This window comes from Monodelphis domestica, chromosome 7 (assembly GCF_027887165.1).
Source record: "Monodelphis domestica isolate mMonDom1 chromosome 7, mMonDom1.pri, whole genome shotgun sequence".
Taxonomy (NCBI): domain Eukaryota; kingdom Metazoa; phylum Chordata; class Mammalia; order Didelphimorphia; family Didelphidae; genus Monodelphis; species Monodelphis domestica.
Genome location: NC_077233.1, coordinates 7019120 through 7046032, shown reverse-complemented (window position 1 = coordinate 7046032; position 26913 = coordinate 7019120). Strand labels below are relative to the sequence as shown.

At 42.8% G+C, this 26913-nt stretch overlaps 1 protein-coding gene across 2 annotated transcripts in view; it reads left to right on the top strand.

The window, feature by feature from the left end:
• The window catches only part of POU6F2 (POU class 6 homeobox 2), a 504391-nt gene that overhangs the window by 240177 nt on the left and 237301 nt on the right, over positions 1-26913 (top strand). For both annotated transcript variants that reach the window (XM_056804137.1, XM_056804138.1), the window contains one exon: positions 143-371. In XM_056804137.1, the coding sequence (XP_056660115.1) occupies positions 143-371 (229 nt within the window). The remainder of the gene's footprint in view (positions 1-142; positions 372-26913) is intronic.

Here is a 26913-nt window from a genome sequence, read left to right as displayed (position 1 = left end):
TTTCAGCAGCTGAGCAGAGGAAGCAATGGATAACAAGAGATCCGAATGGATTCGCTCCATGGATTCTCTTGTATCTGTAACCAGGGATGCTTCGGATCTCCCTGTGAGAGTAAAGCGGGTACTTCTGTTTGTTTCATTGTAGCCACTCCTGACAGCACAGCAGCTGGCCTCTGCCGTGGCCGGGGTGATGCCAGGAGGAACACCAGCCCTCAACCAGCCGATCCTTATTCCTTTCAACATGGCAGGACAGCTGGGTGGTCAACAAGGACTGGTTCTCACCCTACCTACCGCCAATCTCACCAACATCCAAGGGCTGGTTGCAGCCGCAGCTGCAGGAGGCATCATGACTTTGCCATTGCAAAATCTCCAAGGTAAACCTTATCTGTTCTTCACTCATGTGGCTGGGGTTGTTCATTGCCCAGAATTGTCTCTGAGGAGAAGAATTGTCCGAAGGCTCAATGTTTGTTCCATTTGTCAGGGGGAGTCTGTCTTTTACTACATGGAAAACAGGGAACTTGCACACAGGACAGAAGTCACTCTTGATTTCTGGAAGGGTAGCTCAACAATTGTTCAAGCGGTATGATTTGTACGTTACTACCAGCTAGTTATATACCAAGGATTAAGTCTCTAGGATCTGAATCATAACTAAGGTGAGGCTGCCGGAACTCTACTGCAGGTACCAAATTTAGGGGGGGGGGGGGCAAACTGAAGAGGGGCTGACAGCTACTGTAGTTCTTGAGCAGCATAGAAACAATAGAGCTTAGCATTTAGTTAATAAGAGAAATCAAAGGAGGAAAGTACCAGATGGTGGGCTGGAGTGAACTTCTCTCTTGTACCACTGGGCAGTTTCCCACCCAAAGCTATGTGACGATCTCAGTCAGGGTCCTGGGAACTTTATCACCTCATCACAGGATTTGATCCTGGCTCCTCAAAAGAGGGCAGACTTCATGTCTCTTGTCCCACACACCGAGTTTGGTACTTACCTTGAACCCAGAAATCTTGGTGATGGCTTTCTTAGGAGGCTGGGGCTATCAGAGGCACCCATTGGCAGATATCCCTAAGGATGTATCTATTTATATATAGCCATTCTTATTGTAGGGCCTGGGTCCTCATCCTCACAGTCCTTCACTTTGCTCATCTGTGAAGTGGAGGAGACACTTGGAAGCTTGGAGCTCTTCAGACCAGTCCTGCTGTTGTGTCACCCATCACCAGGAAAGGAGAGGAGAGAAGAGAGGAAAACAAGCAGAATATGAATTTTAGTAGGACTGGAGAAGAAGTGTCAGTGTTTTATAAAGTTGTCACCACAGGACACCAGATCCCCTGCCTTGTAGGGCCAGCAAATAGCAGCTGCTGGCAGCCTCCCTAAGAATGGCCCCAGACTCTCTCCCAGTCTGGGTTGCTTTCAAGTGGTAACAAAGGCAGATAGAAGCATACACTCTGGTTTAGCCTTAGGCTGACACATAATCCACATTGCGGCTTGCAGTCCACAAAGGAGAGAGAACCTAGAAAACCCTTTTCATAGTGGTGCAGTGGATTGGGGATGCAGGTGTTCTTGGGCGACTTTCTCCATGTATGTGCTGTGTTTCCCTTCATTCGATATGTCCTTTCGAGAAGTTGTGTTGCTGGGTTGTGCTGTGGGTTGCCCGAGGTCCTGGGCCAAGTGAATAAAGATCTAGTCAAGATGAATCTGTGTCACAAAGTCATCAACAGTCATGCCCTCAACCTGCTGAACTTTTCCTTGATTTTTCATTGAACTCTTATTATTAGTGTGCCTGGGTTTGTTGAGGGATCTTGTTATAAGTCAACATCCAACTTAGTCCTAAATCCTTTTTAAGGGGCACACTGTGCTCTAGCCAAAGTAGACTAGTATCTGTATCCCCTAACTCCCCATCGCTTCTCCACTGCTGTGCCTTGTTCTTGCTCCTCCCTAGGTCTATGGTGTCTTCCTCACTCCCTTTCTGAACCCACTCCCATACTACTTCCTCCCTGAAGACTCCCTGATCCCCTAATGAATAATGACTTTCCCAAGGAGGAAATCACTTGGTTCTCACCACACTGATATGCTTTGCACAAAAGTTTCTAAGAAGCTGAAGAGCGGTTGCAGATAGAGGGGATCTCTTCATCTGGAATTCCCTACAATGATGAAATCACAATTCTAACCCCACCTAAAGTCACCCATGTCACTCATGTCATGACCTGGTTCTACGCCTCAAAGGATAAGACTTAACCTTAAAGACTAAGCTAAAAATAAATCTTTCGGGATCATTTTGTCAACCCATCTAGAAGTTTCTTGAGCTTGTATATTGCTCTGTCTAGATTTCTATAAATACTGATAGGATTTCCAATTCCCATATAAACATTCAAGATAACATATATATTAGATACAATTCGGCCTTTATCTCACCATATAGAAAATACAAAAAGTCACAAAGAACTCTTTTAAAAATACAAAAAGGGCTTCATATTGTGAACAATCAAAACAATTCTCTTTACTTTCTATTGTGTCCAACTTTCTCTCTTTAGCCCCAACCAGACTCATAGTGCTGCACTCTGATTTGGATTTCCTAAAAGGGAATCCATTCCGACTTCTGGACAGGCACAACTCTGACACTCTATTAGTAGTAGAGTAGTAGTAGTCTCTCAGTAACCAAGGATGATGTTTGACTTTGTGCGCTTTCATCTGTGATGTAGATGAGTGTGCACAAAAAACACTTGTGCGTGTAGGAGATTTAAGTGGAAAAGTTGATGCACAGAGACAGTCCCACTCTCTCGGCGTTGGAAGCCTGGGTCCAGTGGCACGAAAAATCGTTACACCTGGAGACTTCCTCAGCTGCATTGGATGGCCGTGTTGTCTTTTGTGCTCCAACACGCCCTAAACACTCCACAGTGCCTTGCTGCGTCGCCCTCTCAGCCGTTGAACCTTCTTATTGGTTTCTTCTGTCTGTTCAGCCGAAGCAGTCTTCACATGCTGGGTGAGCAAAGCCTTAGTTCACCAGGGGTCTACGACCCAATGGCTACCCTCACAAGATTAGCCGGCCTGTTGAAGCCGTTGCCTGGGGTGTGGCCACTGCCGAATGCTAGCAGCTACTGGGAGCCACAAGTGAGAACTGGGTGTCAGGTGGGGGTCAGAGGTTGGAGAGCTGCCCTAGGAGGCACAACAAGCCCTCCATACCAGAGATACTACTCCTCCCTGAGCACCCCATACACCCCTCTGACACTCTAGTGATTCCCTATCATCCCCTATTGAGACCTTGTGATGTTTTGGACTCTCTTAAGCAGGGAAATGCATCTTGGAGATTCTACACAAGCAATTTTCCTTTTGTTTTGATTACCCTTTCCAAACAACTCAATAGCAGAAAATAGAAGCCAGGACAGTTTTGTTACTTTGCCTTATGCCTTTGGCCCCTTATAGAATGCAAGGCAAGAGGAGTAATCATCCGGGCAATCTACCCTCCCTTATTCATACAATACCTGCATCTCTTTGGAAGAAAAGAAGCCTGAGCTAAAGATAAATATTCTGTTCTCCCTAAAGTCTAAGCCAACTCATCTTAAGAGTATCTCTTATTATTAACACCCTTCTACCAGGAGGGGCCACGGGACATGCTGCCATCTTTTAAAGGGAGATGTAATCAAAAACTGAAAGTTCTGTAAAGTCACTAGTTTTCTTGGGAACTTCCCAGGTGCCCCTCTCACATATACCAAAAGTGTCAAAGTCCCACTCCCTGGAGAGTCTATCACATTGACCCAGGAGCTCTATCATAATAGTAGACCTCTAGCTCTTTGAAAGTTGCATTTTTCCCAGTGCCTTTAATAAATATTGGTTGATTTGAGTTCAATTCTAGATCACCTTGTGACTTATTAAATTATTTAAAGCTTTGCTTTCCATAGATAGACCAATGAAGAACCGTTTACCACATCAAGCACATTTTTTCCATCCACTGAATGCTCCATCTTCACACCTGTTGGTGTGGTTTCTTGATCTTACCTTGCCTTCATTTTAAATGGGTTTCCTGTTAATGTTTCCAACAATGTCTGTCTCTTACCATTCAATTTTGTCCAGAAACCTGCATTCATAAATCATGGATGCGCAGAACTCAGTAATGCACAAATGTGGTGTGTGCGTGTAAAGCAAACGGCTTGAGATTAGGAAAAGAAGGCAGGAGCTGTCCAAGGTGGAAGCCGACTTTGCCAAGTGAAGGGAGAGGCTTTTTAACATAGGTGGGTGATGAAATCTTAATGAAGAAAGGGACATTATAAAAATGTATCCTTCCATTTGGAGCAGTTGTGCTTATGGGGATCCTGAGGATTATAAATAAACATAAGCTCCCAGAACTCCGAGGTCATGAATTCATTCTGCCTTGCTCAGCCCGCCACGGCAGGCAGAGCTGGAAAACGAGCTCACTTTGGTTCTGGCAACTGTGGGCTCTCGTTGCCTTGACACATTAATATCACTATGGTCATTCGGAGGTCCCCAGAGGAGTGACCTGTTCAAATGAGGTTTCCCATGTTGATAAGAAGCAGCCTGATGTAGAAGAATGGAAAATATAACTCACCTTTGAATAGAGTTTTGTGGCTTCCAAAGTGCTCCCTTCCCAGTGATCCTATGATAGAAGGGGTAAAGATGTGATTACCCCCATATTGTAGATGAGGAAAGCAAGGCTGAGAGTGGTTAAGTGATTTGCCCAGAGTCCTAGAGCTGGTAAGTAGTAGAGCCAGGTTTCAGCCCTGAAGACATGGACAGCAGATGCTGTCTGGGCTCTTGACTACCTCTAGCTGGTGAGAAGCAGTGACTGCTTTCTAAGATGTAATCAATTGCTGGTGTAATCAATGTGAGGAGTACAGCTAAGTGGGTAGAGTTCAGGACTTGGAGACAGAAACATATGATGTAGCAATACTAACTGGGGCATCCTGGGCAAATCACTAATCTCTGTAAACTTTGGGGGTTTTCCAATCTCTAAACTTTATTTATTTCTAATAGATTTCTAATAATATTTTATACTTTATAATAGCAACAACCTGACAGGACTGTTGGGAGGATCAATGAAACCATATAAATAAAGTGCTCTGCCATAGCAACAAAGGTGACCACGATGATGATGATGATGATGATATGATTTTTACTCATCTCCATAGGTGGCTCTCTTCCAACTCTAGACCCACACACATACTATCATCCTGCGACTGAAATGGTCTCTCTTTACTCTTATCAGCAAGAGGACTGAAGGGAAATCTAGTTTCCCAACTGGAATGATGTACTGAAGGATGGTGGCAGGCAGGAACTGAATGGAATGAGGACAGGAGGCAGGGGAGGCTCTAGGGAGAAGAGAGGGGCCAAGAGTGCAAATGTAAATCAGCACCTACAGCCATCCAATTGCAAACGAAGGGCTCTACAACTTGAATAATATAATTAAGAGTCTTGCTTGGCTCACAGACCTGTTTAAGGAGAGAGTCATTTGCCAGGACAGGATAGAATTTTGCCATTTTTCTGCTCCTACTGATGGGAGCTGGTGAATTTATCCCTTCTACATTTCTTTCCCCCTCCTTTACCTCATCACTGGTAAACTAACATCACTAACCTTCACACACACACACACACACACACACACACACACACACACACACACACTTCCTTGCTCTTTTTAAGTCTTATCTATGTGTTGTCTCTACTTTTGTATAATGGGCTTTGTCTCCAGATAAGAGTAAGTTGATGTTCATGACATTCTGATGAGTGTTTGCTATAAAAGAGTGAACCACACAATGAGACAGGACAAAAGGAAATCCCTGGAGTAACAACAGCTTTAAACATGAGCTGAATTGATGCCCTCAATCTCTCCCTCTCTCTGGAGATCCAGAGAAGGGCTTCATTCGATTCCTGAACTCTCTTTAAAACTCAGCTCAAATGCTACCTACTAAAGAAGGGCTTTTCTTCCTTTTCTCAGGGCTCTCCATTCCCCCTTCCCCAATATTTATATGTTTGGTATTTAGTTATATGTTGTTTTCAACGGGTAGGATATAAGCCCCTTGAAGATAAGGATAGGGAGTTTTTTCTTTTTATTCACATAATAGGTGCTTAAGAAATGTTTGAAATTAATGACTGAAGACATAGTATGAGAGAATTACAGATTTGGGACTGGAAAGAACCTTAAAGGTCATCTAGTCTACCTCCTCATTTTATAGATTTCCCTGGGGCCCAGGGAAGGTGTGACTTGTCCCAGTTCATAGAGAAATTAAGATGTGGGGTTTAAATGCAGTTTCTCTGACTGCAGAACTAGTAATCTTTCCACTGTCCCTACCCCACTTCCTCTCTCCAAACATTTCCAAAGGCAATAACATACTTTCCTCTCCTCCCCGACTTTCCAGTCTGTGACTGAAGCCCAAGTGGCCACACGATACTCTGGGAGATTTCTAACAATGATCTGGAAGTTTGTCCATGCTCCAAAATCCTACCCTCCAAGGTACTGTACCAAGTAAGAGATTTTCTTAGTTAATGTACTGATGTGGGTTTTAAAGTTTAAACAAACCCCTGGGACTGAAATAGGACTTGTTTCCAGCCCATTCATACGATGCATTCTGATTGTTTTGGTCCTGGATGTATGTCTATTATTTTCCCTTTCCTTCTAGAAAGCTTTCCCTGTTAAGAGGCTTTTTTTTTAGTAGCTGAGCCCTGAAAAGAATCTTAATAGACTGAATACATAAAGAAAGCAGGCTCTTCCTGCCAACTCGTCTCAGTATATTCTCCTGCCCTCCTAGTCTCCTTCCCAGCCCCACCAACCTCCCAGATCAAAAGCCACAAATCAGGTAAGGAAAAGAAGAGCTGCTCACTCAGTCTCTTAATAATGTATACTCCCGATTTGAGTTTTCAAATATTCCTCCCTTTTACTTAAAGTGATCCAGGGCCCATTCATTTATATTCCCCTTTAAGGACCATGAAATGGCTTTCTGGGCTTACAAAAAAGTCACACATCCCCGATGTGTTTTAATGAGTGCCAATGTCAGTAATAATCAGAATAGCATTTCACTTAGAAGAGTCTTTTCTTCCCAGGTGCTTCCTGAATTCTGTTGTCAGTGACAGGGACCCATATTATCATGACATGTCACTTCATCTTTCTGGGTGTCCTCAGTTCCTCATCTATGAAATGAAGGAGTTAAATTAAATCATCCCTTGGGTCACAGTACACAGATGGCAGCATTCATGAGACCTCAGCAGTGCCCAAGCCCAGAACTCCCCTAAAATAAACTCCCTGCAGGCTTGACAAGTGGTCACCCAACATTTGCTTTTGGACCTCCTTTCAGAAATGAGGGAGTGACCAAATCCTTCCTGGAGCAGCCCTTTCCATTCAGAGACACCTATAATTGATAGGAATGTTTCTTTCTTTCTCTCTTTTGTTTCTGACTCAAATCTAAATTGGCTTGCCTGCTATTTCTACCCATTGCTTCTGATTTAGCCCTCCAGGTCCAAACAGAGCAAATCTAATCTCCATTCCATAGGACAGCCTTTCTTGATCTGAAGATAGCTACCAAATGTTCTAAGACTTCTCTTCTTGGGGACAAACACTTTTTTTCCTATGTCTTGGGCTCAAGGCCCTTCATCATCCTGTTTGTTTCTCAGAATGTTTTCCAGCTTATCACTGTCCTCCCTGATATTTGCAGCCCAATAATGAACCTGGCACTCTAGGTGTGATCTGACCTGGGCAGAGAATAAGGGCATGCTTACTTCTGAGACATAGAAGCAGAGTTAGTCAGAGTCATTTTATGGAGTTCCTGCAACAAAGTGGCACGTCTTTGCTCATTAACTTCACTGAACAGGACTTTAAAAAATACAACTGAAGTGAGAGCCCCAGAGAGCAGAAAAGTGTGTGTTCACCAAGCAGATGCTTCTGAAGCCAGGCTGGGGGACGCAGGTATCCATAAGCCCAGATAAGAACCCATTTCTGCCATGGGGCAGCATCAACAAAGAATTTTTTAAAAAGCTTAAGCTTAAGGAGAGGTTTTATTTTAAAGCATCAACCATTAAGTTTAGTCATGCATAATCTTTAAATTAATGGCCAAAGAATGCATTAGAGAGAGGCTGTTTAACCTGAACAGGGAAAAGCCATTAGGTTCAAAGCCAAAGAGAGAATGAAGGCCAAGGCTGACTGTCCTACCTTTATCTATTCTCCCGCCAATACATTCTTGCCATTGCTGATGATATCACCTCTCAGAAGAGGGAGGAGGCAATTTGGGAATTCCGAACATATAAGGAAGAAGAGGCATGTGATGCAGAAATGATGGGAGCTCTGGGAAGAAACAGTGGGGAAACTGGGAAATAACAGGCCCAATCTGACCTGTACTTCAGCCTGTAGGAGAACATATTTCAGAGAATGGAAGATGCCATAGGCTGAACCTCTAAATGGGAAGTCAGGAATGGGCTACTCTCAAGGATGAAGAATCCTGGTGCTGAAATTACAGTTGATTCTGATTAAGGAGGAAACAGTGGGGCAGCAGGCAGTGGCTGAAGTAGTTTAACAGAGATTATTGACCTACTATTAACTTGCAAAGCCCATGCATCTTTCCCCATTTGCCTGCTTTCCATTCCATCTGTAATGAACAACAACGATGATGATGGTGGTGATATATGTGTGTGTGTGTGTGTGTGTGTGTGTGTGTGTGTGTATCTTTAAGGTTGGCCCAATGCCTTATATAGATTACCTCATTTGATCATCATAAGAGCCTTGTGAGAAAGATATTCTTATTATTGTGCCCATTTGACAGGTGAAGAAACCAAGTCAGAAACCCAGAACACAGAACTAGTAAGGGCCTAAAGCAGGATTCAAACCCAGGTTTGGCTAACCCCATGTTCAGTGCCCTATCTATCACATCATCCCATTTCCCTCTTATTGGACAAGACAGGCAAGGTTATATCAAAATATCAATCTGGGTAGATCCCTGTGTAAACAGGGACTTTCAGTAAGTGCTGAAAGGAGAACTTTGGGGTTGGGTTCATTTTCTCTTCCATTGGAGACAAGAGAAAGCTTAAGATCACACTATGAGGAGGTCCAGAACTGGTCCAATAACTGTACCCAAAGCAGGTTGCTTAATGACCTTGTGTCATCCTTCAGGGAGCTCTGTAGTGGGAGGCTATTCTGTCCTTGGCTCTATTCTATTCAGCACTGTCCTCAGTGACTTGAAAGAAGGCATCACAAAGAGGGTGCTGAGCACATTTACAAATGATACAGTTAATCTATCAGACAGCAAAATTCACACCAAGAAAAGCTGGTCCAGGGAGATGGAGATGAAGTGGATGTCTCTGAGGTTTAATGTTTCCCTCATTCCCTTTCTTCTTACATGGTAGTCATTTCTGGGCAGGACAGGCTCCCTCTTCACACGGCCCCTTGGATAGGGCAATGAGCCTGCCTATGGGACAAAGACAAAGAGTTAAGCAAAGCTAACCAAGCCAGGGAGCTCATCTGACTTCATTTGCGGTGTATCAGCCCCATAGTCTCCCACCTTTTCAACAAAAAGGCAGAAGGGAAGTTCCTGAGATGACATCTCCCCCTCGTGTGCCCCAGGGATTCCAGCTTCTCCTCCAGGTGTCACTTCTCCATTGTGCACTTTGACACCACTACAACACACCTTAGAGGAAAGTAAAAACACATGTTCTAACTGACAGAGGTCCTGTGAATGTTGTAGTTGGGGCCCAGGAGCTCACAGCAGCCAAAGGATTTGACCCAGAATTCTTCCAAGCCATGCCAAAGGTAGAAAGCTAATTCTCTTCATTGTCTTCCCATTGCTGAGTCAGTCTGTGCTTTCTCTCAGAGGTCCAGTTCCCTGAAGAGTTCTGTCCTAACCAAGTGAGGTGAGAGTCCTGTGCTCATTACCTAATTCCTAGGGGGACTGGAGGAGACCAGCAGAGGAGCCAATGTATGTAGAGACAGACATATATAAGATTAATAGCAGGCTTACTATGTTTACATAGCAAACAAATACATACATTCCATCTTCATCTCCCTGTTCTAATCTGTTGTTGATTTTATTAATGGGAATTTTGCCACCTGAGATAGATCTATATGTAGAGAGATAATGGTAGATGTTATTTGGTCATTTCAGTTGTGCCTGATTCTTTGTGACTCTATTTGGGGTTTTCTTGGTGAAGATACTGGAGTGGTTTGCCATTTTCTTCTTCAGCTCATTTTACAGGTGAGGAAACTGAGGCAAATAGGGTTAAGTGACTTGCCTAGGGTCACACAACTAGTAAGTGTCTGAGACTGAATTCGAACTCAGTATTCCTGACTCCAGGATCAGCCCTCTATCCACTGAGCCACCTAGTTGCCTGCAAATATGTGTGTGTACATGCATATCTATAATGCACATATATGAATATATTTATATAATTTTAAGGTTTTCAAAGCACTTTAGATATATTTTACAGGCACTTTATACAAGCATATTATACACTTTACAAGTACTTTACATATATTACCTCATTTTATCCTCCAACAAATCTATGAAATGGGTATTATTATTAGCTCCATTTCACTGACACACAAAGGTCAAGTGACTTGCCCAGGATCCTATATTCAATAAGTGCCTGAGTTGAGCTTTGAATTCAGGTCTTCCTGACTTGCGAGCTTTCTGCCTAAAGAGAGAGGAGCCAATGATCGTTGCTACTGTATCTGGTACTGGAGGTGGAGGTGAAGGGTGGGGCAGACTAGGAGCAGGAATGTTAACCTTAAGAGAATGGGAGTTGCCTGTTAGGTTAATAGAAGGTTAATAGCGATAACACAGGTAGAAGAAAAGCTGTGCTTGGGGTGGAGGGAAGACATCTTCCTTCCCAGGAGGTCACACTGTCTAATCATCCTCCTATAGAAGAGCAGACCAAGGTCCAGACTGGTCCAATGACTTTCCCAAGCATGGGTGAGAATTGAGGCAGCAGTCTAGTCCAACCCAGACCAGCCTAGACCAGCCCAGTCCAGTCCAGCCCAAACCAGCCCAAACCAGACCAGCCAGTCCAGTCTAGCTGAAGGATGAAGGGAAGGAACTGAGTCAGGAGGCTGGAGTGAGATGGTGGAGGCAGTGCTAATTCTCACACAAAAGGTCTAACTTGGCTCCCTATTCAGGGCTCTTCTTGTATTTATTTATAAAGTTGCTGTAGGCCATGACTGCCTTAATTCTCAAATTAAAAACATTTGACCACAGAGCTGCACATGCTCTGCCCAGAAGCAATGTTTATTTTAAATGAAATTGCCTTTAAATCTGCTTGGCTGTGTTTTATTGATCAGAGAAGAAAATATGGGGAAGAGGGGGTATTTACAAAGCTTTGGGGCTCCATTCTTAATAAAGGCAGCATGGAAGTGGTCTGTTCTGAGTTTTCCCCAAGATGTGGGCTGGTGCGCCTCTAAGGCTACCCAGGGCCACACATGGCAGTGGCATGTACTGGCATCAGAGAGCTCATCTTGGTCCTGTCATTGTTGGTGGAAGGGCTATGGGCAAGTTTGGGAAGGTAGGGTCTGGAGAGCTGGCACACTGATGCCCCGGCCTGATCTCTATGTGTTTTGTCGAGGAGAACGTCAGGAACCCCAAGGCAACAATGAACACTGAGGCCATTTTCCTGCAGATCCTTATTTAACAAGCAGGACCACAATGCCAAATGCATGATTTTTTAAAAAGCTGGAAAGCCTCTTCTCAGTGTGTTCTATTTTGGTCATTTTTCAGACCTTGATGTCTCCAAGATGTCAGTTTGCTTTGTTTAAAATACCCAACATGTAAGCTCTCTCCTCGGTGCATTGTTCTTTCTTTAACCCTTACTTTCCACCTTAGAATCAATACTGTGCACTGGATCCAAGGCAGAAGAGCAGTAAGGACTAGGCATTGGGGGTTAAGGGGCTCTCTCAGAGTCCAAGTGTCTGAGGAATTTGAACCCAGGACCTTCCATCTCAACCTATTAAGCCTCCTAGCTGCCCCCCAGTTAATTATTCTTGAAGTGTACCCTTATAGAGGTAATGGGGGTATAAATGAAAACTGGGGGCATTTGAATAAGGAGCCTGACCATCACCAGCCTCACCCCCATGCATTTAGGAGATGTTATCATTGGGCTAAGACAGCCTCTCAGGATGGTCAACATTAACTCCAAAACCAGCAGAAAGCAGGACTGGAGAGTCACGTCAAAGCTCTCAGGGCTTTTGAAAAGCCTCCCACCATGGGAAGTAGACATTGACCTGAAGCCAGAAAGGATCCTGCTGGATGTCAGCCAGTTTCCAACATGGCTGCTGCCCCATCACATGTCTGGTCACCTAGTGATAAGAGGCCATTTGGCCATCATTCAGTTCATTACAACTTGAAGGCCAACTACCGTCCAGAACTACTCTTGTTCATGTCCCTTCAGTGGACATCTTTCATGTTAGGAAGTCAGGGAGTGAATGATCTTGTCTTGGGAGTTGTGTCCTCTTATAGGAAGGTTTAACATTAGATCAGAGGTTTACAGCTGGAAGGGACCTTAGAGGCTTTTGAGTCTAGCCCCCATTTAACAGAAAAAGAAACTGAGACCCCAAGAGATTAAGTGACTTGTTCAGCATCATGCAGCTACTAAGAAGCTAAGATAAGATTTGAACTCAGATCTACTTACTTACTCCAAGTCTAGGAATCCATAGTCTACATGCCACTTTGCCTCAACAAACATAAGCCCACAGTACCAGTACCGGGCACTCCCGGGTGCTCTGCCATCCAAGACCCAACCAGGTCTGACCCTGCTGAACTTCTAAAATTGGACCAGATCAGGCCCATTCAGTGCAGTGTGGCCATAGATGGGCTGGCAGACCTGGCAAGTGGGGAGGAGGGAAGGAAGGTGTCTACATCAGCTGTTTCCCATTTCCCGTAGATATCTGACCATTTGATACCAAACTGTAAGAAGGCTGAGACTAAGCTCTTCAAAATACAGGCTATATCCTCCTTTGGGCTATTCAGAGCGCACAAGGCACACGGGAGTCAAATTAATGTCCCCTCGTTCATTGTCATTCTTTCCATCTGTAGAGTACAGACAGAAGTAACTCAAGAGCTTCCACCCATTTACATCAATGCTACTGTCTTCTCTTTCCTGTCTATTAAGGCAATGAGGTGGCACAGTGGATAGAGTGATGGCAATGAAGTCAGAAAGACTGATCTTCCTTCATTCAAATCTGGTCTTTGACACTTCCTTAGCTGTGTGACCCTGAGCAAGTCACTTAACCCTGTTTGCCTCACTTTCCTCAACTGTAAATGACCTGGAAAAGAAATGGTAAATCATTCTACAATCTTTGCTAAGAATCCACCAAATTGGGACACAACCAAAAAATGACTAACAAAGTTTTCTATTACTCATTTCTACTTCCTCCATACAAGTAACAGTAAGGCTGGTCTATGTCTGCAAGTCATGGCATCCAAAGTCGTGATTCTGAAGAATTAAAAGTAAGCTTCAGGGGCAACTAGGTAACTCAGTGGATAAAGCCCCAGGTCTAGATATGGGAGGTCTTGTGTTCAAATCCAGCCTCAAACATTTTCTACCTATATAACCCTGGGCAAGTCACTTACTTCCATTTGCCTAACCCTTCCTCTTTTATCTTAGCATTGTTATTAGGACAGAAAGAAAAATTTTTTAAATAAATTTCTTTTTAAATTTTTTTAAAGAAAATCTCACCCAGAAGTCAATGAAGAAGTGAATGGTAGGTGATGAGATGGAAGGAGAAGAGGTGAAGAGTAAAGTCATGAAAGTTTCACAGGATTAGGGATGGAGATCTAGAAGGGGCATTATGGACCACTTATTTCGTTGACAGGAGTATGTAGGAGAGATCAAATGGGAGTGAGGGAGAGGTAGGTTAGATGGCATTAGAGATCCCTTCCAGGTCTAGACCTGTGAGCTTTGACTCCAGATACAGTGTCCATCAATGGGCTAGCCAAGAGGTGTAAGTAAGGGACAAGTAGAGAGCTGGCACCCTACCTTGGCATTCCACCAATAGGAGGAAATTTTTGTGGAAGCCTCCAGTCTGGGGGAGTTCCTATGGGGAATGCATGGAGGACATGGATAAGAGTTATAAAAATACAGGAAAAAATAGAGTGGGGCACTCTGGGCTGCATCTTTCGAGGGACTCTAAAGTCCCTCTTTAAAGACACTACTTTGATGACATCAAAGCTCCAAGCACTGCAATAATACCCATTAACTACTATGTAATATGGATGGAAACGGGAGAGTCTTCACATGCTGGCCCACATCAGCAATGAGGTAAGGTCTCCAGTTATCTGTGGGAGGGTTTTTGAAGTTTGAGGGAGTAAATTAAAAGTAGACAAGAGAGAGCTTCAAAGAATGCACATAGGCACCCTGCCAATGAGGCTAGTAACCCTACTAAAATAATAATAGTAAGAGCAATAGTAGCTGGCATTCCTCTAGTGCCTTGGTGTGATGTGTCCGCGCCCTTCATCTTGGTTGAACCTTTGGTTTCTCACATTCTTCCTTCTGTTGGACTTCCACAGAGACATCCATTTGACAAAGTCTGGGAGCCATGTTCAAAGTGAGATTTTTCTTGCATCTCTGTACTATGATCTATCTAAGGTCCAGCAGGGAAGAGGTCAAGCCTACACCCTGTTAGATATCTTTTGTTTCTTTGTTTTGGGGGTCTTTTTTGGTCTAGACTGATTCTTTGATTTCTGTAGAGGACTTCCTATTAATAAAATATCTCAACCAATGCAAATTAACAACTTTTCTACAAATTTCAGCCTAAGACTTTAAGAGATTAAATGAGTTGCCCAGCTTGCACAGTCACTACTTGTCAAAGGAGGAACTTGAACTCAAGACTTCCTATTTCTGAACTTCCTTTTTATAATAAATATGTGAGGGGGAGTCAGTGGCTCAATATGTAGAGCACCAGACCTACAGATGGAAATGTCCTGGATTCAAATCGGCCCTCAGATACTTCCTAGCTGTGTGACTGTGGGCAAGTCACTTAACCCCAATTTCCCAGCCTTTATGAATCTACCTTGAAACCAATACTCAGCAACTGATTCCAAGACAAAATGTAAGAGTTTAAAAAAATAAAGATGGGTAAAGTGTTCACATAAGAAAAGCCTAGATCAAGATTTCATTCATTTAGAGTGCTGGTAATGCCTGGTCTTTTCCTAAAAATCATGAATGAATTTCAGGGAGCATTTTTAATAATGAGTTGTAGACTGAGAGTCTCAAACTTCATTCTTCTGAAACCCCCTGCCCTTCTTGAACAGTAGCTCACAATGATGCAGAAGCACCACAGATAGATTACCTGAAAACCAACAAGACCTGGATTCAAGTCTCTCCTCCTGACTCATATTGGCTATGTGACCTTTGCAGTAATCTAATCAACTCTCTGATTTGGAGAGACTTTATTGACTTGTACTACTGACAAAGGGAGTTGGTTTCCTCTCCTAGAAGCTCCCATCCAGTCTTTATCTCTATTGCAGTTGCTTCAATGCTTACCTCTTCATAGCCCAGGGAGAATCATGGATCATGGACTTGGAGCTGAAAGGCCCCCCAGAAGCCATCAAGTTCAACCCCCCCTTATTTTACAGCTGTGGAAGTTGAGGCTTACAGGGGCCAATTACATTGCCTATTGTCACATAAGGAGCAAAAATCAGGAATTTGATTTGAACTCCAGGCCCTCTGACTCCAAAGCCAGTGCCAAGCTAGAATTCCTATTTATGGATGAGGAAATCATTTCAGAGAGGTGGCTCACCTTCTGTCACACAGCTAAGAAGTGTCAGAGTGGTGATGGGGATCCAAGGTTCCAGACACCAAGCCCAGTGGTGTTTCTGCCACTCCCTACTGCTTCTTGTGTCCCTGTGTAAACATGTAACTAGCAGGAATCCCAACCTGAGGATGAACAGCTACTAGGGTGATGGAGCAGAACCTGGGACCTTCCTTAAACAAGAAAATGAATTGCCTTGGTTCCTCAGAAGGAAGAGAAAGTATTTCCCTTTTAAATAAGGTAGCTTAATTTTTCTATTTTTTTTCCCATCACTGAATTAGGTACAATGAGCTTGCAGCAGAGAAAATCGATTGGCTAAACCCTTTTGGTTCCACCTTGCTTTATCCTTTTAGTTAGAGAGTCAGAGCAGTGGTTGTGAGTACTATTTTCCTAAATTACATTTATCTGGTGTGACCCAGGGCCCCAGGCTTTCAGTTAAAGGTGCAGTAACACCCCTAATGCCTGTGTCATTTGTCTGCCATTCATTTGCTCCAGGAGAAGGATTAGCAAAGACATGGGAATCCATTACCCAGCATCGCATGTGGTTCCTCTGTAAGCTATTGCTGTTTTATACACACATACATGTGTGTGCATATATATGTACACACATGTTATATGTATACACACACAACCATTGACAAAAGCCCCTTTGAGTCTAGCTATGTTGGGAGATAATTCCCAAGGGAGAAAGTTACATTAAATAAATAATCAAGAAAAAATATATCCATCCCTATATTTCAAAGCTAATACAGCCCTTTACAAGGGAAGACACAGAACTCTAATTTGATTGATTTGTTTTGACAGCAGCAAAATAATTGAGAGTGAAAGGTGTCAGCACAGATGAAATATTATCGGAGCCACAGTCAGAAAAGGCAGCCCCGATAGCAGCAGTAGCAGCAACACCAAATGGAATTTTATTTTCTTTTATAGGGCATCGTTACTCACTTCCAGTTTATTATACAATCATGAAAGGGACCCAACGTCACCACAATGAGGGTGGCTTTTATGGAGAGGAGAGAATTGGAAGTGCATCAAATGCTCCGGTGATGGAGTCTAACAATGGGCTCTGGGACAGACTGCCACGGCATCAAAAGCTCAATTATTTTAATCTTTCCTTTCCCCCTCCTTTGAAAAAAAAGAAATATGTATCTTACTCCCCTTTCCATACTGCTGCTTCTGTAGAATTTTATCTCGAGTTTAAAGGGCAAGTGACTACTTCCAGGGCAAATGTGGGTGGGCTTTTCCAGGAAATGGCTACAGGAGACTTTGTCCTCTTCAGAGCACACATTTATTTTCTTGCTTGAGTTCATAGGATGATAGATCTAGAGCTGGGAGGAGCATTAGTAGTCATGTCCTCCAACTTCCTCAGTTTATAGAGGAAGAAACTGAGGGCTAGATAGAGGGTAAACTCACATATATATTAAGGAGCAAAGTTAGGATTTGCACTCATACCTTCTAGTTGTAAATTCAGTGTTCTTTTGTTCTTTTCATTAGAAAAGTCAGCAACAGATAGATGGATAGATAGATAGATAGATAGATAGATAGATAGATAGATAGATAGATAGATAGATAGAGGGATAGATAGAGGGATAGGATGGATGGATGGATGGATGGATGGATGGATGGATGGATGGATGGATGGATAGACGGATAGATAGATGGATAGATAGATAGATAGATAGATAGATAGATAGATAGATAGATAGATAGATAGAGGGATAGGATGGATGGATGGATGGATGGATGGATGGATGGATGGATGGATGGATGGATGGATGGATGGATGGATGGATAGACGGATAGATAGATGGATAGATAGATAGATAGATAGATAGACAGACAGACAGACAGACAGACAGATTAATCAGCTCTACATACAAGATTATCATGTGGGCAATAGCTCATGAAACTGCCAGTGGTGAAATGGATGGTTTCCTATTTATCCTTTTCTTTCTGTTCTATTATTTCTGTGTTATCATTCATCTGAAACCCCTTCACACCTACTAGGGACTAAGCACCACCTAAAACTCCAGGAAAATTAGGCCAAAAAGGTGAAATGAACCCTGCTCTCAAGGACTTTATGTTAAGTTGGAGTGGGAGCAGGGAGGAGATAAATGACTTCAAATGTCTACAAAATAGATAGAAAACTATTTCTTTGGGGGCTGGGGGGAGGCACTAGCTTCTAGAGGGAGCAGGACAGACCTTGTTAGAGGGGGTACTTAAACACAGTCCTGAAAGAAATCAGGGATACTAAGAGAGTGAGGGCCAGAGTTATGGGAAGGGGTACATGCAAGGGAATGGAAGAGGGAAATGGAATGGCATAGGGAAGGGGAAGAGAAGATTAGGAATAAGCATTTATATAGCATCCACTATATTCCAGCACTGCTAAACAAAATCATTTGACCTGCATAATAACCCTATTAGTGCTATTAGTAGTCCCACTTTATAGTTAAAGAAACAGAAGCAAACGAAGGTTAAGTGACTTACTCAAAGTTACACAGCTCTTAGTATCTGATTTGAACTCCAGTGTTCCTGACTCCAAGCTCAGTCCTCTATCTACTGCACCTCCTAGCTATTTACTGGGGAACCGCAAATTAGCTAGTTAGGCTCAAAGGTAGAGGACTTGATAGGGAGTAAATGTACAAGCTCAGCCAAGAAGGTTAGTTTGGAGCTGGATTGTGATGGATATCAGTGATAAACAGGGGCATTACGAATGAGATTTGAGGAAACAGCATAGATAGGGATCCAGCAGATCAGGAGGACACCTGAGAAAGGCTTCATCTTACTCTGAGAGATTCTTCTCCAGCTGATCCAAAATCCAGATACACTATCTGAACTTTGTACAGATCCATCACTCAGTCCAAACTCTTAAGAGCCGAGTCCAGTCACCTTTCCTTAATCCTCATCTTCCTTGAATTCTCAGAGCTTCTGACACTGCTGATCACTCTCTCCCCTTTGATCTCTGGTACTCCCCTCTCTCCTGGTTCTCTGACAACCTAACTTTCCAGGCCTCCTCAGTTCTGTTGTGTTTAGTTCTGGGCAACACATTTGAGGAATACATGGATGATTGGGAATGGGTCCTTAAGAAAGCAACTTAGATGAAAAGGAGATTGGACCCCACAGGCCCTGAGGATGTTTGGCATGAAGAAGAAAAGACTTGGGATGAGGGACATGATAGGCATCTTCACATGTCAAATGAGCCCCCAAATGGGATAAGAATAGCATCTCTATTGCACTATACATTTCTCTTTTTAATCCTCTTCCTAATACCCTCAAATGTTTCCCAGTGCAAAAGGCAACCCTCTGTTAAACTAGTTTAGATGAGATTTGTGTATAAGCTCTCGATCATGATCTTCCATGTTCCAATGCAGCTGGGATCTCTCTCCACCAATCTAGATCTCAACCCATCCAAGGCTGCCCATCCTGTGTGATTCTCATTATGCCTCAAATAAGCTCTCCCTGTTTGCAGAGGCCCTCCTTGACATCAGGATAACACCAGGGGGGTTGAGGAGCTGTCCATTGCTCACATTTATAGTAGCAGACCTTTCATGAGCCTTGCAGAAGCAACCACATTTTCTTACTGAAGTTGAGCCCGTGACTGTTTCTTTGGTTTTAGAGAAGTTTGCTAAACAGAGCAATGTTTGGCCATGTGATTTCATGCCTCAAAACCACATCTGCATTTTCGAGGGAAGAGAGGGCAGTGGCCCAGCTCCTACTGCTGACTTTAATGTAAAATTAATTCCTTGAAAAAGATTTTAAGGGAAAAAAGCCAGCCACTAGCACAACCCCAACGTTTTTCTAATGTACATTAAGAGCAGTGGAGGGGCTCACTGAAGCATATGCCTTGGGCTTTCAGGAGCAATCTGTACTCAGGCATTTTAAATGAAAATTGATTTGTGATTTACATGGTCAGTAGGAAGAAAATTAACTTATGGAAGGTTGTAATGAAATATTAGACAAGTAAAAAAGTAGATGGTGATCTAGTGGAACTAAAAGTCCCATCTGGAAGAATTCTGTGACATTTTTACATTTATCTGTGTTCTGCATGAGCTGTAATGTTAGGGGTAATTTTATGGGACTGAGCTGAAATGAAAAGGGTGTTATCACAGATTGCCTACAATCGAGGATTGTACTCAGTGCGGTGGGGCGGGCACATCCTCGGCTCCATTTTCACATAATATGACTCATTGCTCTTTTTTCAGCGACTGTAGTTGGAGCTATTCAGCCTTTTACTGGAGGCCATTAGAGAAGAACATCAAAAGCTCCCAAAGAGTATCTCACAGCACATTGAAAAGCCTTTGCCACGGCTCTTGCTTACTTCCGCATTGTCTAGGCAGGCCCCCAAGAAAGGACCTTCCAAAGGGACCCTGCACTTGAGGGCCCCTTACTGGAGACGGCACCCCTGTTTCCAAAATCGAGGGTGCAATGCGAGCAGCCAAGGAAGGTGTGGGATCCGAAGATCGTGAGCTCATGCCCATTTGGTGTTAGAAGGAACCTTAGCAAAGGCCATTCCGGCCGATGCCTTATTTTGCAGAGCAGGAAAATTTCACAGCTGAAGCCAGTTGGCTGTGTTCACACAGGGAGCAAAGCAGCAACTTGAAGTCAGGAATGTGTAAGTTCAAATCCTACCTCAGGCACTTACAAGCTATGTGATCCTGGGCAAGTCACCTAATGTATCCGGGCCTCCAAATGAGGGGGGTGGATTCAGTGGTACCGAAGGCCCATTCCAGCTCTAAACCTAGAATCTTGTGGCCATATAAGTAGTGCAAGACTCCAGATCCAGTACTCGACCCACTAGAGCGTGCTGTCCCACAGTCAGTCCTTAAAAATGCTTTTTTATTATGCCCCTAAAGCTCCATCTCCTCAATTGATCTTTTTACAATTAAAATGTACTTGTTTATTTGGTACATGAAAATATCCAGGTAACGCCTCCTGCCCCTCCCCCTTTAGAAAAGGCATCATTTGACCAAAAGCCATATGTATATATAAGCTATAGCTTTCTTATTTCTATTTATCAGTCCTTTCTCTGGAAGTAAACACACACACACACACACACACACACGCACGCACGCACGCACACACACACACACACACACACACCATTCTTTAAACAATATTTCTGTTGCTGTTTACGATGTTATCTTGGTCCTGCTGGTTTCCCTCTTGATAATTAAGCTGGGACAACCCTACTGTTCCTATCTCCACATTCTTTCAGAAGGAACAAACTGGAGCACAGGAAAACTTGCATCAGAGTCTTATGGAAATTAATTGAAGGAATTGGGAATGTTTAACATGGAGAAGAGAAGACCCAAGGACACGGAAATCCCTCTTCAAGAAACTGAACAGTTGGCATGTAAAAGATGGGTTGGGCTTCTCTCTGACCCAGGAGAACTGGGAGCATTCAATGGAAGGTTCCTCAAGGCTAATTTAGGTTTGAGGTTCAGAAAAAAACAAAACAAACAAACAACTTGATACTAATTAGATGCATGGCTGTCCCCAGAGCAGAATGGGCTACCCTCAGATGTGGTAGGTTGGCCTTCCCTAGAGATCAAGCAGACGCTGAAGGACCACTCATTTCTAGCACCACGTTTAGCATAGGAAGCACTGAACTGCTTGTGTGGGAGAGGGGATTCTCATTCACGCACAAATTGGAGTAGGTGGCTCCAAGGGATTCTTTGCCCAAAGAATGAGATGCTAATCCAACTGAACTATTTAAAATCCTAAAAGAGACTGGCTAAAATGATGAAGGGCAAAAATCATCCATGTAGTAGGGGATGTGAAAAAATAGGCTACTAATACTAATACCCTGTTGGTGGAACTATGAACTCATCCAACTATTTTTGGAGAGCAATCTGGAATTATACTCAAAGAGTTCTAAAACTTAGTATATGTTTTGACTAAGCAATACCACTACTAAGTTTACTTCCTAATTTTAAAAAAGGATAAAGGAAAACAAGCTGCATTTCTCAAATATGTATAGCAGCTTTCTTTGTGGTGGAAAAGAACTGGAAGTTGAAGGGATACCCATCAATTGGGGGATGGCTAGACAAGTTGTAGCATATGTTTGTGAGGGAATACTACTGTACTGTATAAAGTGGCAAGCAGGTTAATTTGGGGGAAACATGGAAAGACCTAAATGAAACTCCAAAGAGCAAAATGAGTAGAATCAAGAGAATGTTATATTCAGCAACAGAAATATTGTTTGAAGATTGAAAAAAAACTGAGAAATAAGCAAGATTCCATTTTATATATACATATATCTTTTTTGGCAAATAATGTCTTCTCTATTGTGGAGAAAGGAAAGAGGAAGAGAGTTAGGGTATTTGAATATAACAAAGAAGCAAATTTTGACAACATAAGAGTGGCCACTGGATTGGGAAAGATCAATTTATATCCCAATGCAACAGAAGGGCAACACCATAGAATGTGCCAGTTACTGAAGAACTGCACTCATTGCACATGCCAATAAGGTTATACTTAAGATTCTGCCATCTAGGCTTCAGAAATAGGAGAACTGAGAATTACAAGAAAAGCAGGCTGGTTTTTTAAACGAGACAGAGAAACTAGATACCAAATTGCCACCATTTGCTGGATTATGGAGAAAGTAAGGGAATTCCAGAAAACATCTACTTCTGCCTCATTAATATAGAAAGGCCTTTGATTGTGTAGATCACAACAAAATGTGGCAAGTCCTCAAAGAACTGGGAGTATTGGATCATCTTACTTGGCTCATGAGGAACTCAAGAAGCAAAAGCTGGCACTGAAAATAAACTGATTGCTTTAAGATTGGAAAAAGAAAATGACAAGACTATCTATTATCACCTTATTTACTTAATTTACATGCAGAGTACATCATGCAAAATGCCAGACTGAATAAATCAAAAACCAGAATTAATATTTCTGGGAGGAATATCAACCATCTCAGATATGCAACAGATGCCACCCTGATGGCAGAAAGTCAAGAGTTAAGAAGCTTCTTGATGAGGGTGAAAGAGGAAAAGTGTAAAAGCTGGCTTGAAGCTAATCAAAAGAATGAAGATCATGGCAACCAGTCCCATTACTTCCTGGCAGAGAGAGAAGAAATGGAAGCAGTGCTCGAGTTTGTATTCTTGGGCTCAGATATCACTGCAGAAGGTGACTGCAATTATAAAATTAAAAGACACTCTTTGGAAGGACAACTGTGGTCAATGTGGACAGCACACCAAAAGCCAAGACATTACTTTGCCAACAAAGGCCCTTGGAGTCAAAGCTGTGGTATCTCCAGTAGCAATGTATGGTTGTAAGAGTTGGACTCTGAGGATAGTTGAGCACCACATACTCGATGCTTTCAAATTGTGATGCTGGAGAAGACTATTGAGAGTCCCTTGGGCAGCAAGGGATCAAATGAGTCAATACTGAAAGAAATTAAGTCAGACTATTCACTGGAAAGTAAACATTGAAGCTGAAACTTAAATACTTTGGCCACCTAATGAGAAGATAGGACTCAATGGAAAGGTCCCTGATGCTAGAAAGATTAATGGCAAAAGGAGGAGGGGGATTACATTGAGAATGGGGTGAATAGATAGTATCTATATGCATTATAAACAATGAAGATGAGCTTGGCAGACTTCAGGGGATAGTGGAGGATAGAAGGGCCTGGGTGCTATGTTCTTTGGGCTCATAAACAACTGGATGTGACTGAACAAATGAACAACAATCCCTTTTTTTAGAGCAGATTTTCCCACTTGTGCAGGAGCAAGAATGGGAGGGGTGGAGGCAATGCAAAATGAAAAGGGGTTAGGAGTCATAGGCTTCACTGCTTTTCCTCCAATCTTCATTCGCCCTCTACTGCTTTTTGACAAATATTCATGGCTCTTTGAATATATGGTTTCTAAATTACCATTCCTAAAATGCAATAGAATTTAAATACCTTGGTGCTGTGTAGAAGCAGACATTGAAATTATTTGTCCTAAAGCACCAAAATCCTCTTTCCATTTATCTTCTTTTTCTCTTTCCATTCATTTGATGAGGATTGTGTTAAATGCCTACTATGTGATAGGTGCTACAGAGATCAAGAAGAAAAATCAGTCCCTGCCCTCACGGACTTAGTTGACATCTTCTGTTAAGCACCTTTAGTTTCCCAATTTGTAAACTGAGTATCATAATTATATTTCCTACCATTTAAGACTGTTGTGAGGCTTAAATGCCTAGTATTTGTAAAATGCTTTGCACATCTTAAAGAGCTACAGAATGATGGATATTATTATGTTTACATTCTGTTGAGGAAGGACAAAAACCTATCCACTGATGTACAAAATATGAACAAAGTCATTTGGGAGAAGAGTGAGAACCCCTAGTACTAAAGGGTTAAATCAAGGCGTGGTAAAGGAGTTTTCCCTTGAGCTGAGTGTTTTGCCCATATGGGATATTGCCCTGTGCAACAATCTGCAGTTACCCAGGCCATTCCTACTGTCTTCAGCCATCCAGATGTTTTATCTGATGACACCTGTACTGCATAGGGCCCATCAATGACTTCTCCAAATGTCTATGGACTGAGACAGAGCAGAGATGAGTGGCCAAACATTTGTTTGATATTCTATCCTCAAAGTCCTGCCTATATCAAGCCCTGCCTTGTTTTGATGATAGCACATGAGAATTTTCTGGTGGACAGATCGGCTTTCCACTTAGCTCTCCAGTTTATAATGAGAGGGACAGAATTTGAATCACAGGCCATCTTTAGTGTACAAAAATGACATGACAGATCTTCTAGCCATATAGCAGATGTTTGGGTGGGTTTTATAGTGGAAATAGCCATTTTGTGCAAGGGAGGTAAAAAAGACAGAGCAGCAGTGATGCAGTCAAATCTTTATCCAAAAGCACCTCCATTTACGTCTTTGGTGTCTTGCTCCCTCTCTGGGTCTTAGTTTCTGTTTTGGTAAAATAAAGGGGTTGGAGTAGATGACTCTGAGGTCCCCTCCAGCTGGAAATCAATTATCATATTGCCCAAATAGAGTGGCAGCATGATGTTGTGATTACAAAGCTCTAGCCTCGAAGACAAGAGGACCTAGTCCAAGCCCACCTCTGACTGCGTGGCCCCTTGTCAATTCATTGGATCTCTGTACCCCAGGCAACTGTTTAAGATCTTAAGTTACAGACAAGGTTCTGGCTTGTATTGATAGACATTCCTTACCTAGGTGCAAGTAAAAGACAGGTCCAGTCTCTATGCTTCAAAACTGTTGTCCTAATATTACCCAAGTGCCTCTCAATTATAAAAGTAGTATCAGTGAAATCATACAAGGTGCGGAGTTTGGAGTGCACTGCCCAGGACCCAGTCGGGCAAGATTCAAATAACTTCCTATCTAAGAGAGCTTGCCGTCATAGAGCATTGATTCAGAGGTCTCCCAGTATGTTTTAGCCCCTGAAAATGATCAGGTGCAATTGAGTAGGTATCCAAAAGGGAGTCTTTCACAAGACTGTATAAAGAAGACCCTGTATAATTCTTAAAGCTCTATGTAAATGGACCTTGTTATTATCATTAGAGGGCACATACAGGTAGTGTGACCCTGATCAAGTCACCCAACCTCCTAATGTCCCAGGCAACTAGACTAGAGTCGAAGACTAGAAAGCGATTGCACATTTGCATTTAGAAATACACATTTCTCATTAGTAGTTCTCTCAAATGAGGAAATCGCCAACAAAGAAAAAAAATGATTGTTATTGCTGCTCTGTGTAATTGGAATTCATTCTATACCTCCAACACTAGCAGTACCATGAGAGTCCACTGTCTAAAGTCTTTAATTGCAATCACAGTTTGTCTTTCTGACCATGGAAATTCTGGTGACTTTAAAGCAACTGGCCACTAAACTTCCTAGCAGAGAAATGGAAATGGTGGAAATCAAGTGAGAAAAACTTACTAGATAAATCATATCTGAATCCCATAATATCAGAATATCTGTGCCTGGAATAGCTATCCCTAAGAACTTTATTGTGTCTACTTAAATGGCTGGAATTTCCTTTTTCCATTTTGAGAAGTTGACTTCAATATAGAAGAATGGGGAGGTAGCCTCTTCTGATAGGGGAAGGCCTTATTCAGTCCTTTAGAATTTAAGAATCCAGCCAAACTATCCTGTGGATTAGAGGGGGAACAGCATGCTATCTCCCAACTCCATACTTTTGTATGGATTCAAGCAACCTTCTAACAAGTGCTCGTGGTTGAGGCCAAAGAGAAGTCCAACCCATCTTGTACACATCAGTTATTCGAATACTTAAAGAGTGATTCCCTGTGTCCCCTGAGTCTTCTCATTTTTGAAGACAGCTAAATATTTTTGATTCCTCCAGTTGATCCCCATATATCTGTGCCTGAAATATTCTCCCTCTTCTACCCTACCTTTTGGAATTCCCATACCTAGAATCCATGTGTCTTCTTTATATCAAGGCAGGGCCTGACATAGCATTAAACAAATGTTTGGCTACTTAACTCTGCTCTAACTGCCTTAAGACCATAAACGTTTGGAGGCAAGGTCATGGATGGGTCCTATGCAGTGAAGGTGGCATTCAGACAAAACATCTGGGTGGCTGATGACAGCAGGAATGGCCTGGGTAATCACAGATTGCTGCAGAGGTCAATATGACATATTGGCTTCCCATGCCGTCCATCTGAAACATTAGCCTCTAGTAAATGTAATCGAGAAATGGCAGCAGATGGATCTTGGTGGACTGTCAGCATCACAGGACCACGAGGGTTGAGAGGAGATGCTAAATGGATCCTTTGGTTTGTGATTGCAGCCCTGGGAATAATTACCCTAATTAATTGCTGCAAACCTGGGACCCTTGCTCCTGGCCCATGCAGGAGTTAATGATCACTGGTCTGGGAGTGTGTTTTTGGCAGATTTGCAGAAAGTGTCAGCTGGGTAAGAGGGCCCCTGGGAGAGGCTCCAGCTCCCAAAGCCCACACAGCCCCCATCTCTTACTGACCGCAAGTACATCACTGGATGATTAGATAACGTCCCCACAGACCACAAAGTGAAGAGTGGGGTTTGAGGCAAGACAATGAAGTGTTCTATTTCAGCACCAAGCTCATGCTTAACCAAGAAAGTCTTAAATATGGGTATCTTCAGATTGATGGCACTCGTTGGAAAGGGGCTTTTATTCCTGACACAGTGAATAAAGAAACCTTAGGAGGGGCCAGTGGGAGAAAGGGTATGTCTACTTA